Source organism: Anastrepha ludens, chromosome 2 (genome assembly GCF_028408465.1).
Source record: "Anastrepha ludens isolate Willacy chromosome 2, idAnaLude1.1, whole genome shotgun sequence".
Taxonomy (NCBI): domain Eukaryota; kingdom Metazoa; phylum Arthropoda; class Insecta; order Diptera; family Tephritidae; genus Anastrepha; species Anastrepha ludens.
This window is the reverse complement of record NC_071498.1, coordinates 143091903-143103661: the sequence shown is the minus strand read 5'-3', so window position 1 is coordinate 143103661 and position 11759 is coordinate 143091903. Positions and strand designations below refer to the sequence as shown.

Here is an 11759-nt window from a genome sequence, read left to right as displayed (position 1 = left end):
AAAAAATTGATTTTGTTTCTGCATTTTCTTAAAGTACAATTTCTTAGAAATATTATGTGAAAATTTGATGTGAATCCGACATATATTGGGTAGTCGAAAAAGTCTTTTCGTATTTTGTCAATAGATGTCGTTGGAGTCATCTATCTCCAGTGCTACCAATCACATTGTGTCATATCATATGTTGTTAGAAAGATGACATTTTAAGCTTCATTTAACCAAAAAAAAACTTAAATTCGGAGAAGTTGAAAAAAGGTATAGCTGTTCAAAAATGAGTGAAAATAATGAAGAAATTCGCTATATTTTGAAATTTTTTTATAAAAAAGGTCTTCCCTACCACGCAAGCCACCAATGAAATTTGTGAAGTTTACAGAGACGATGCTGTATCAGTTCGTGTAGCACAACAATGGTTCGCTCACTTCCGTTTTGGAAATTTCGATGTGAAAGATGCATCTCGCTCCGGTCGACCTATCGTTGAAAAAGTCGATGAAATTATGGAAAAGATTGACCATGACCGTCTCATAAGCTGCCATGACATCGCCAAGGCACTAAACATTCATCATCAAACGGTTTTGAACCATTTAAAAAAGGCTGGTTACAAAATGAAGCTCGATGTTTGGGTACCACATGAATTGTCTGTGAAAAATTTAATGGACCGAATTAACATCTGCGATTCTTTGCTAAAACGAAATGAAATCGAACCATTTCTGAAGCGAATGGTAACAGGAGACGAAAAGTGGATCAAATATGACAATAATGTGCGAAAAAGATCATGGTGCAAGGGTGGTGAAGCTCAACAAATGGTCGCAAAGCCAGGATTGGCGCTTCGAAAGGTTATGCTGTGTGTTTGGTGGGATTGGAAAGGAATCATCCACTATGAGCTGCTCCAGCCTGCTCGAACGATTGATTCTACACTTTACTGTCAACAACTGAGGAGATTGAAGCAAGCAATCGAAAAAAAACGGCCAGAACTGATCAGCAGAAAGAGCGTCGTCTTCCATCAGGACAACGCTAGGCCACACACATCTTTGATGACTCGGCAAAAACTGGGAGAGCTTGGCTGGGAAGTTTTGATGCATCCACCATATAGCCCTGACCTTGCATCATCGGACTACCCGAAACAAATGGTCACTGCAGAACTCCCTTAATGGAGTAAAGTTGGCTTGAAGAGAAGCCTGTGAAAATTACTTGTCGCAGTTTTTCGCTGAGAAACCACAAAAGTTTTACACTGATGGAATAATGTCTCTAGAAGAAAAATGGCAAAAGGTGGTCGACCAAAATGGTACATATTTGGTTTAATAAAGCTCATTATAAATATAAAAAAAAATGAGTTGAAGTTTGATTAGAAATACGAAAAGACTTTTTCGACTACCCAATAGTTTTCGAGTTATTCAACAATTAGCAAAACTTTAAATGCGTTTTTCTCAAAACTATGTTTTTTGAACTGGTGATCACCGCTTGGTAGATTTCAATAAAATGTATACTACTTTTGAAAAGCATAAAAAACTCCTGCCAGCAACAGTCCCTTTTCTATCGTCAACACAACCACTTACTTGAAATTTGTTCACCAACCTTTGAATTGTCGACTCAGTCGGATGATTATTTCCAACCAAAAAATCACGAATTTTGTGATATGTTGTTGTTAAAGATCGTCCATTTCCATAATAGATTAGATTAGATTAGATTTGTGAGGGGTTAGACAAGTACAAGCACTCAGTCAGGAGACCATTGTACTACACCCGGATAGATTTCAGTTGAAAGAATAGAGAGAAGGGAAAGATAAAATGTGGATGGCAAGACGGAAAAATTAGTTTGAGGTCACTCTTCCACAAATCTCTTGGATTCTTGGATTCATGAATCTTAAGAGATCCGGAAGAGTACGAATCTTATCCATACTCAGTATCAGATAAACTCAACTTCAGGTTAACTCGACGCAGTGAAAAGGGCTCTTAGAGTAAAGTTTACTTTTTCTAAGAAATTTACGTCACTACTTACATTTTACAGACTATTAAAATATCGATCTAGATTTTGCCCTTCCTAGATCTCTACTTTTATTTAAGTTGCTTTTAAGCCTTGCCTTTAAAGAGTATTTTCAACACATTTTGTGCTTCTAGTCTGTAAGGTTTTGCAAACATACTGTTAATTAATGGAAATAGTATGAAATGAAATGACGTAACTTCTCATCAACCCATGCGATCTACATATCACTTATCACGGCTGCGGCATATCAGTCGATTAGTCGACTTTCCCCAGTGATTCACATTACTGAGTCATATCTGACCATCTCGTATGCCATTATTTTTTATGCGGTGGGTAGCATTTAGCAGATAAATCAAAATCATAATAGAAATGTTGGGTCTTAAATGTACCTTTGAACTAAATCCTGTCCCACTTTACACATTTCCATATGAATTTGATCTTGAATTCAAGGGCAGAACAGTTCTGCTAGTGCTTTGATATATTATTCATTAAGTAATATGTAAATATATTCTTTCAAAATCCGCGATTCGGCATTGCAGCATAGGAAGCCAAATGAATGCGTTTGGGCGTATTCGCGATTACTTTTCGATCCAATCGCCCCCTCAAAATCGCCAAATAAGCTTTCCGTATGTGTCATCGGCTGCCGATTAGCAGTAGCTGCCTTCTAAATAGCATTATTATTTATTTTTAAAAGCTTTTCGGCATTGGTGGTTGATTTATTTCTATTTTGTAAATGTCAAATGTTTTCACGGTCAAACTTCGCAATCTTTGTCATAGCGGTAACAATACACAAATTGTATGCTGTCATACCACTTCTTGCTATTGAAAATAGTCTGGCAACGAAAGCTAAATCACATAGGTATGACTGAAATAAAACATATTTATGGTAATTTTTTATTTATATGTTTGTAGCGGCATTTTAAACAGACACTTGTTGCTTCCGCTGTGAAATATGGGTCACCTACGCATAGGCATTGACACGGTGAGGCGCACAGAGAGGGAAACAAACGAGAAAAAGTGCTGTTGCGATGAGACGTAACGAAATTCATTTGTTTGTATGTGTATGATTTATTAATAAATTAAAGTTCGAACAGCGTTAAGTGATCTTCTCCATATATATTTCGAGGTTTCAGTGTTGTTGTTAGTTAATTTTCTGTTCCACGCTCAATAAAACAACAAATGACACTTACAATTAACAGCTCCGTTTCGTTGTCATTGGGCGCCAACAAATGTCAATTTAATTAGATAACTTAAAAACACAAAGTGTAACATAACGCCTGTAATTGTCACTAGCAGAGCGCACACTGTGTCGTCAGACGCATGCCAGCAGAGTAAACTGCCTCAGCAACATGCCGCTAGCAACATTTGATACTCCGTGGGCAATCAAGCAAACGCAAACGTATACATATGAAGGTGCATATTGAATGTCATGTATGTAAGTATATAATATATAGATACAGTAGCGTCTGGATAAGTTAAACTACACATTGTATTCGGGTATGCAAGCACTAAACGGATTTTCACGCTAATCGAGTTAAAAAAATGTTGACGCTGTTCGTTTTAGTGTTTTTTTTTTGTTATTTTTGTATGGAATTCAAAAAGTTCAACAAACAAAAATTCATGATTTATTTATTAGAGCACTAAATTTAAACTTTTGAATTCCAATACATAAAAATATTTTTAAATAATTTCTAATGAAAAATAAATAAATATTTTAATGCATTGTAACTTGATTAGTTGCTTAGTTATTTTTTTGAGGGTTTGTTTTAACTGTTAATTCCTATATAAGAGCTTATGCTTTTGTGCCTTCTAGTCTTAAAAGCTTATTAGGTGAGTTGTTAGTTCGGCCCATATGCCCATTATGCCATCAGCTGTTCTTGCTTGCTTGGCACTGACGCTACACTTCCAGAATCTCGAAATGTATGCATGTATATCGACACCTTCCCAATCTATTTCGGCTTCAGTAACATCTTCGACCTCAATTGGGGAGAGAAGGAAAAAAAACGAACAGGTGGAAATAGGAAAAAGGGGCTTTGAATTAGAGGATGACGACCAAACGTGGCGAACTACGTTCGCATTAACCGCTTTCAGCTACTGATGAATTTCACCAGGTGTGTGACATTTAAACTCGCAATATCTGCAGGTGCAACAAAAAAGTAAGAGCCCGGATATTTAAATCTTTGCCCTACAAAAGAAAGGGCTGCTGAGAAAAACGTGCTGAGATGATTCCACCTCGTCCTACAGACAGCTTTTGTAGAAGGGACTTCAAGCAAACCCAAGTCTCACCGCATGGACAATGTCCGGTAAGAATACTTACCGAATTCGAGAGCTATGGCTTTGATAGCTTTAGAAACTCCCTCGAGCGTCACCGATCTGCCCGTGGCCAGAAGAATCTGCATCTCTAAATGTAATTCTAAAAAATATTTCAAGCTCCCAAAAATTTTATAAAATATGGTGCATAAATAAATGTAGAAATAACGTTTTACAAATGCAATTCGATGTTCGAAAAATTAATAAGAAAAAAACATAAGTAATGCAATGAGATCATTTGAGTTTAGAAAATCTGGAAAAATATTATTTATGTCACGTTGGAGAGAATACAGAAGACGGTGACACCCGCGAATCGATATATATATATCGAATCGGTTGATTTGCTGACGTAGTAATTGGACATTTTTTTCATTGTATTGTTTTATTGGCTTTCATTTTCATTGTTATTCACGAGCGAATTCATCGGATTGCGCCGTTCTCTTTCTCGTTTGCCCAATTATTACGACATAGTTAGAAATGCTCTCACGGATGTCGTTATCGCATTAACAATAGAGATACAATCAAATATTCAATCCAGATGTTCGGCAAAAAACTCCACTTAAAACACATTTCACCATACCCTTTGTTGTAGCTCGTACCAGTTCCTCACCATTAGTATGCGCTTTTCACCAACTTGAGACAAAATACATAAGTATCTGCTACCTCTTACAACTTACTAAAGAAATAATACTTTCTATTCCTCATAACCTTTTCATATTACCTGTTTGAGAAAATTGGAAAGAATTTGTTTCATATCCGCCCACAACATTTCCTTGTTGACGCCACAGGATTTTCTGAAACGGAATGCCTCATTAAAGCCATATGCTTTTGCGGCAAGAAATCAATATTGTTGCTACTCGCTATAGAAAAGGTAAAACAAGAAAATAATTACATACAAAAACAAAACAATGCTATTCAAAATATAAAAATCTGCCCAAAATTTTCACAGCCATAGATTAAAATTGCAATAACACTCAGCTGTCATTAATTTTTTTCGTCCCCTACTCACCACTCCCCCATCCCTTCCCTTCCTCCCCCTTCTCTGTCCTTAAATGGTATCACAAAGGACGAACCAAACTATTTCGTCCAAGTGGGCCCTACTCTCTGGGCAACCATTATAACCTAACCTAACCTAACCCCTACTATCCCCTATTGCTTAACTTTTCGCGGGCTCCCAAACTACTGGCTATAACGTACCACAGTTTGAGAGACGCTGCTCTAAACAATGCTGGATGTTGTGTACGAATTCCTATGCAGTTCATTTGTTGTTTATTAATTTTGATTAAATGCGCTCAAAATGTTGTGGGCAGTAAAATTCGCAGTAAAAACTTTTATTTTTCGCAGTCATTCACATGCCTTGACTAAAGTCGAAGGTTACTAGGTCTGCTTTTGTTGTTGTTTTCTATGTAGTGCGAAATTTACAATTGGAGACTGAGGGCGTGTTGCCAGCATTGTCTCCGGCTGTCTCTCCTTATGCACATTTCTGTGCGTGTGTGGCTGTGTTTGGCACTATTGATTGTCTGCTTGAGCGACTGTTTCGCGAGGTAATTTATTGTTGACTTTGTACTTGTACAAGTGTACGATATAGCATAGGAAAATTTAAATGATTTTGTGTTGATTTATGACTGAGCATATTGTTTTACTAATCAGCTATTTGTATTCGTACAATATTTTGGATGGATTAGTTCATACTGAATATTAAGCTGGTTGCAAATTGTAATCTTGTAAAATTGAATTCGATTCGTAATGACTAATGAAAAGTAAAGTAAAAGAAATGTTGGTGACTTTTATGTATGTATGTATGTACAGTATAGCAGCGCAATTTGTTTTTATCCCAAGAGGAGTAGAAAAAATTCATTACACTTCTCCTTCTTCTCTTTGATTACCGCTATTTTTGCCGTGTTCAACTAGGTATACCAGTAATTTCTTCCTCGTGCAAACTAATACTAATGAAACAAAGTTCTTCTCTACTTGATCTCTCCAACGCAGAGGTGTTCCTCTTCGTCTGCGTCGTCAATGACTTCCAGTGTTGGAGCATTTGTAACCATTCGGACGACATGCCTTAGCCAGCGAAGTCGCTAATTCTTTATTCACTGCACTATGTCTACTATATATCGCTATAAAGCCATCTCATCGGTTTTTGTCATTGTCCAAGATTCTGTGCCATACTTAATGTGAGCCATGCCTTAATGTGAAACTTGTAAAGTGTTGTTTTCGTTCACCGAGTGAGGACTTTACTACTCAATTGCCTTCTTAGTGCAAAGTAGCATTTGTTGGCAAAAGAGTTGCCCCGTTGGATCTCATGGCTGGCTTTTTTGTTGGTTTCTTAATAAACATAACCCCTTAGTATTTTGAATTTATGCTATATATTGTTTGATGGCAGGAGGTACTTCATCTAGTTCTCTTTCACCAACAAATTCATTCGCTTCGCTCCTTTACCCAGCTTAGAAAAGTTAGAGCGAGCAGAGTGATAATAGGTTCATTTAGTAGTCTTGTCGTATATCGTTGCTACTCTGAAGCGAGGTGAAGAAACTAATTTTGATAATGAAAAAATAAAAACATTTTTGTGTTCTGGATATTACTGTTGTATATACATATACATTTGTGTATAAATATTTTTTTTAATTAGGCGAACAGGCATGGAGACCCGGCCTGGAGTAACGAATGCTCAAATACTCAACACCGTAAATTTGTTGTCTTGAGATATTTTGCATTAATTTAAAATAAAAAGTAAACAAAATTAAACTTAAATACTTAGATAATAGTAATAAAATAGCTATTCTCAACATCTTCTAGGTGAATTTAGAACAAATTTAGAAGAAGCATTAAGATACGGTGGTCGCCGTAGTCGAATGGATTGTTACGTGGCTAGCATGCAGAAGAAGAAGGTTCGAATACGAGTATCCGTGCATGAAACTCCCAAATGAAGAAAAAGTTTTTCTAATAGCGGTCGCCACTCGGCACGCAATGGCAAACCTACGAGTGTATTTCTGCCATGAAAAAGCTCCTCATAAAAAATATTTGCCGTTCGGAGTCGGCTTAAAACTGTACTAAATGGTACCCATTTGTGGAAAAACATCAGTACGCTCACCACAAATATGAGGAGTAGCTCGGCCAAACTCTAACAGAAGAGTACCCCACAATTATTTCTTTATTTTTTTAGTAAGGAAAAAAATTGTTTGTCCATCCAAATATATGTACATTAGGGCGGGTCAATTTTTTTTCGACACCGTTCCTTGCAGATTTGGATTCTACAAAAATTCTATGAAAACAAGTCCACTAAATTCTATGACAACGAGCCCACGTAAAAGTTATATTCGAGTCCTCCAAATTAAAAAAAACTATCTTCAATTAATACGAGGTTAAAATAAAAATTAATATTGACCAAAATATTATGAATGAAAAACTATTGTAATAAAAGATAGCTTCTAAAATAAAAATAAGATAGCAACAAAATTTTATAATATTTTGAAAATGTATTAAAAATACAATATTTCAAAATAAATTTTTTCCAATAATGATTTGTTGTTTATGTTTAGAATTAACAACTTATTTACAATTATTTTAGTTTAAGATCATTTTTTACTTTCAACAGGAGATGTATTTCTTCTACTTTCTAACTTGATTGCCATAACTCCCTCTCAGAATTCGTAGTAATCAAAGATTATGTTTATAAAATTCTTCAATAAAAATATCAAAAATCCGGCTGGTCAGACTATAGAGAAAACACTTTCGAATATAAAAAACAAAAACAGCATTAAAAAATATTAAAAACTGTATGACTTATCATATAAACCGCGCGGGAAAACGTTGTTTCGAGAAAAACAGGTTTAAACTTTAAACTCGCACAGCAAACTCTCGTCGGGCAGTTAAATTTTCTACCATTACCTTGTATCTATGGGGAATTTTCACAATCGACTTCCACAGAAATAAAAAATAATAATCTGTAAAAAAATCGAGTTTTTGGAAATTCTGGACGCATGTAACCCCATAAGTAGGCTTTTTAGCCTGAGTGTTTTATGAACCAACAAATCTCCTGGTGCTCCTTGGCTCGGCCTCTTCAAAATTTCAATTGCAAACCCCTTAAGTATTGAATCCGAATCTGTTAGGAATGTTGTCGAGAAAAGTCATTCCATACAAATTTGTACTAAGTTCGCGTTTTACGTGATATGGCTGTCAAAATTAATAGAAATTGCATTCCCGTGAAATATACGTGAAATTTCATATGTATCTCACTGCAAAGTAGTATGTACTCAGTCCACGCCGCGTAAATACCGCGTAACATACCAGCAACATGATGCTAGCAATATGTTTCCCTGCTGAAGCGCCTTATTTCGAATACTTCAAAAGTAAATCTTCTTCATATTTTTTTGTGTCAATATATACGTAATGCGCACTTGTACATATATATATATATATATGCATATATATTTGTTTAAAAACACTTTTCTTACCAAAATTTGCCAATTGCATCTGAGGCGATGCTCATAAATTTCACGTTTCTTCTCATCTGACAATCAATGTTGCTAGCAACTTTTCACGGCTATGAAGGCAGTACTAGCCGTAAGATATAAACATACATACATACAAATTAGACATACTTACTTGTGTATGCACAATAATTTATTTATACACAAACGCTTCAAAGAGAAAGAACTAAAAATCGACAAATAATCACGTAAGTTTCCAATAAAAATCATTTATGTTCAAAGCAGCGCCGAAAAAGGTGTCAAACAAATTTTTATTGATGAAAGATCAAAAGCTCTCCGAAGTCGCTATAAATTCAAATAAAAATAGTCTCAGAGGGGTAAAAAAACATATAGCAATTAAGGAAGTGGAAATATGCCATCTAATGTGTAATTTGTTTCAATAAAAAGCCATTCAAAGGTTTGCACGCCTTTAATTGGCCAAGTGCGATATATTTCGCCAATACTGGTAGCATTTTTTCTACGCTAATGCAAAACTATTTCAACTTTAATTGCAATCACTTCCTACAGAATTCGATGTGCATGCCAAAGCATTTAAATTATTTCTGAAGTGTTGTAGCGCAGCGCAAAAACAAGTCAAAAACAATAAATAAAAAAATAAGTTTGAAAGTAAAGGTTTGAAAATGAACGAAATGCAATTTGCTATAGCGAGATCTCCATTAGGCGTACAGTGAATCATACAGCAATCACGCCCACATGAATTAGCAAAATTGTGAAAATATCGCTATAAAATACAAAGAACATTTCGAAAATTTCACTTTTCTCACGAAATGTCAAAAATAGTTTTATTTGTGCAATGGAAAGCTGCCGACGACAACGTCCACCACAGCAGCAGCGCTTTTTGAAATATAAACAACAACCGAATTAAAATGGCCCACACAATTTTTCACCAATGTCACTGCTAAATGAACAAAGCGAAATGAGATGTGAATTTTTATTTGGCAAGCGACCAAGTGAAACACTCATAAGCGGTGATGTGCCGAAAGCCAAGTACATAGCAGCAAAGGCTGTGTGTGAATGAGGGGCGTATGATTAATCAATCAGCTGGGTAAGTGGTTAAGACAATAAGCCACAGCTATTCTTTCAGATAATTAGCCATTTTGAAACATAATAAAGGGCAGCTCACTGGGCGTTAAGACACTGACCTTTGGCCAAAGTAACAGTTCGCTTGACTTCTGAGGCCGTTGGAAGATGGCCAAATGCTTTGATGGTTTTTAAAGTGTAAACAATTTAACCGTGAAATCGCCGAGTTGAGTTCATTCAGTGTGCAACTTTAGCGGCATTTGAAAAACAAATTTTGGAATTTATGTGAACACCAGGTTAAGTGTGAGTCGTAAAGTGCTGCCACACAGTGTGTTTGTGCGCGCGAAATGGTGTAAAGAAAATAACTATTTATTCTCGCTCGTGTGTGCATTGCTATTTTTAAATTTGCTACGCTTATTATATCACCACATTTCATGTTAATTTTCTCCGTGTGTGCGAAACAGTTGTTGCATTTTATTTACATGAATGGCATTTTATTAGTTTAGCTATAAAATTAAATTATAGAATGCATTTATTCATTTTATTGCCACAGCAGGCTTTTGAAATATGTGTAGATGTGCATACATTCACACATGTCTACTTGTATATGGTATAGAGTTTTTTAATAATTCAATAATTTAATAATTTTGCAAATAAAAATGTTAATATCGATGTGTTTGTGTGCATTTCTAAAAAATACATAGTAAAAACAATTCAGAAGGTGAGGTTAGCATCAAACTGTCAACCTGCTCTCAGCAGATTTGAAGTAATCAACTAATTTGCTGACGTCACTTGCGATTTGGCGGCGGGTTGTTTACGACAAAACGAAGATTCTGTTGATGATAAAGGAAAAAATCAGCGCAGCCAGCACTCATGTCATTTCGTAACATTCAAAACTCTCTCGTTTTATGTGAGTGCGCGCCCAAAAACCTATTTGAGTTTCGTTTGAGCAGCACTGCCAATCCCTGGGCTGATAAACAGGTGAAAGACGAAATGGCGGGTTGCCAGAAATAATTATTATTGCCTTTGGTTGCATAGTGCGGAGATTCGAGTTCAGTAACAATTTCAATTCAGGAGCACTAGGGTGTTAGCCTAAGGTCCCTATCCACACGAAGGGGCTGCCATATTAGATTTAGCTGGTGGAAGCAGCATATCGTTTTTCAACCGCTTGCTACAAGACAGACTCTGTTTTGGGCTAGGTTAGGTTAGGTTTGGCAGCCGCATTGCACATAGAGACAGCAATGCCACTTAGACCACGAAATGGGTCCATAGTGAGCCGCAGGGGCTGGGCTACATTTCCCTTTCCATTTTGAATCATCCTGAGCGTTTGACAAAGCGTAAAAGGTTGTTGATACCTAAAGTGTATAGATTATCTATAATCATTAAGAAGTCCGATCTTAAATATCGGTTCCTGCTTCTGGCTAGGGCCGGGCATGTGCAAAAAATGTGTTGAATTGTTTCCATCTCCTCCTCATTCCTGCAGCTACCACAGAAATCATGCGTGTAAACGCCTAATCTCCTTGCATGATTTCCTATGAGACAATGCCCTGTGAGGCCCCCTAAAGTCCTAATTTGAAGTCTACTCAATTTTATAATATTAGCCCTCTTCTATTCACCATTTCCTCGCTCGATTAACTTGACAAAAAATTTGCATGCGAAAGCAACAACAAAGTTATCGAGTAAGATTCGCCGCTAGCGAGTATGGCTATGGCACATTAGGCCGCACTGCTTTACCAGCACATGTAATTTAAGGCAGTTCTCTTCCCACATTGCCGATATATGTATGTTCATTTGCCACTTGCTAAGTCTTGGCGAAAAAAAGAAGCCATTTCTTGGGCAGACGTAAACTTAGCCTTGGCCATATTTGCCTAGCAATTTCACAGGTACACTAATCCATCTTTGATTTACAGAACTGATTAGCGCGTCTTAATAAGAAGCTTATCAGTTGCGAGAGGTACCCCC

The 11759-nt window shown here is 36.4% G+C and overlaps 1 protein-coding gene across 2 annotated transcripts in view; it reads left to right on the top strand.

The window, feature by feature from the left end:
* The first annotated feature begins 2744 nt into the window (after positions 1–2744).
* LOC128855473 (aminopeptidase N) overlaps positions 2745–11759 on the top strand; it is a 102819-nt gene continuing 93804 nt past the window's right edge. Inside the window, exon 1 of one of the 2 annotated variants that reach the window (XM_054090411.1) lies at positions 2745–3390. In XM_054090411.1, coding sequence (XP_053946386.1) covers positions 3327–3390 — 64 coding nt within the window. In that variant the 5' untranslated portion in view covers positions 2745–3326. Of the gene's footprint in view, positions 3413–11759 lie in introns of both variants that reach the window. The other variant, XM_054090412.1, reaches the window with a different exon arrangement.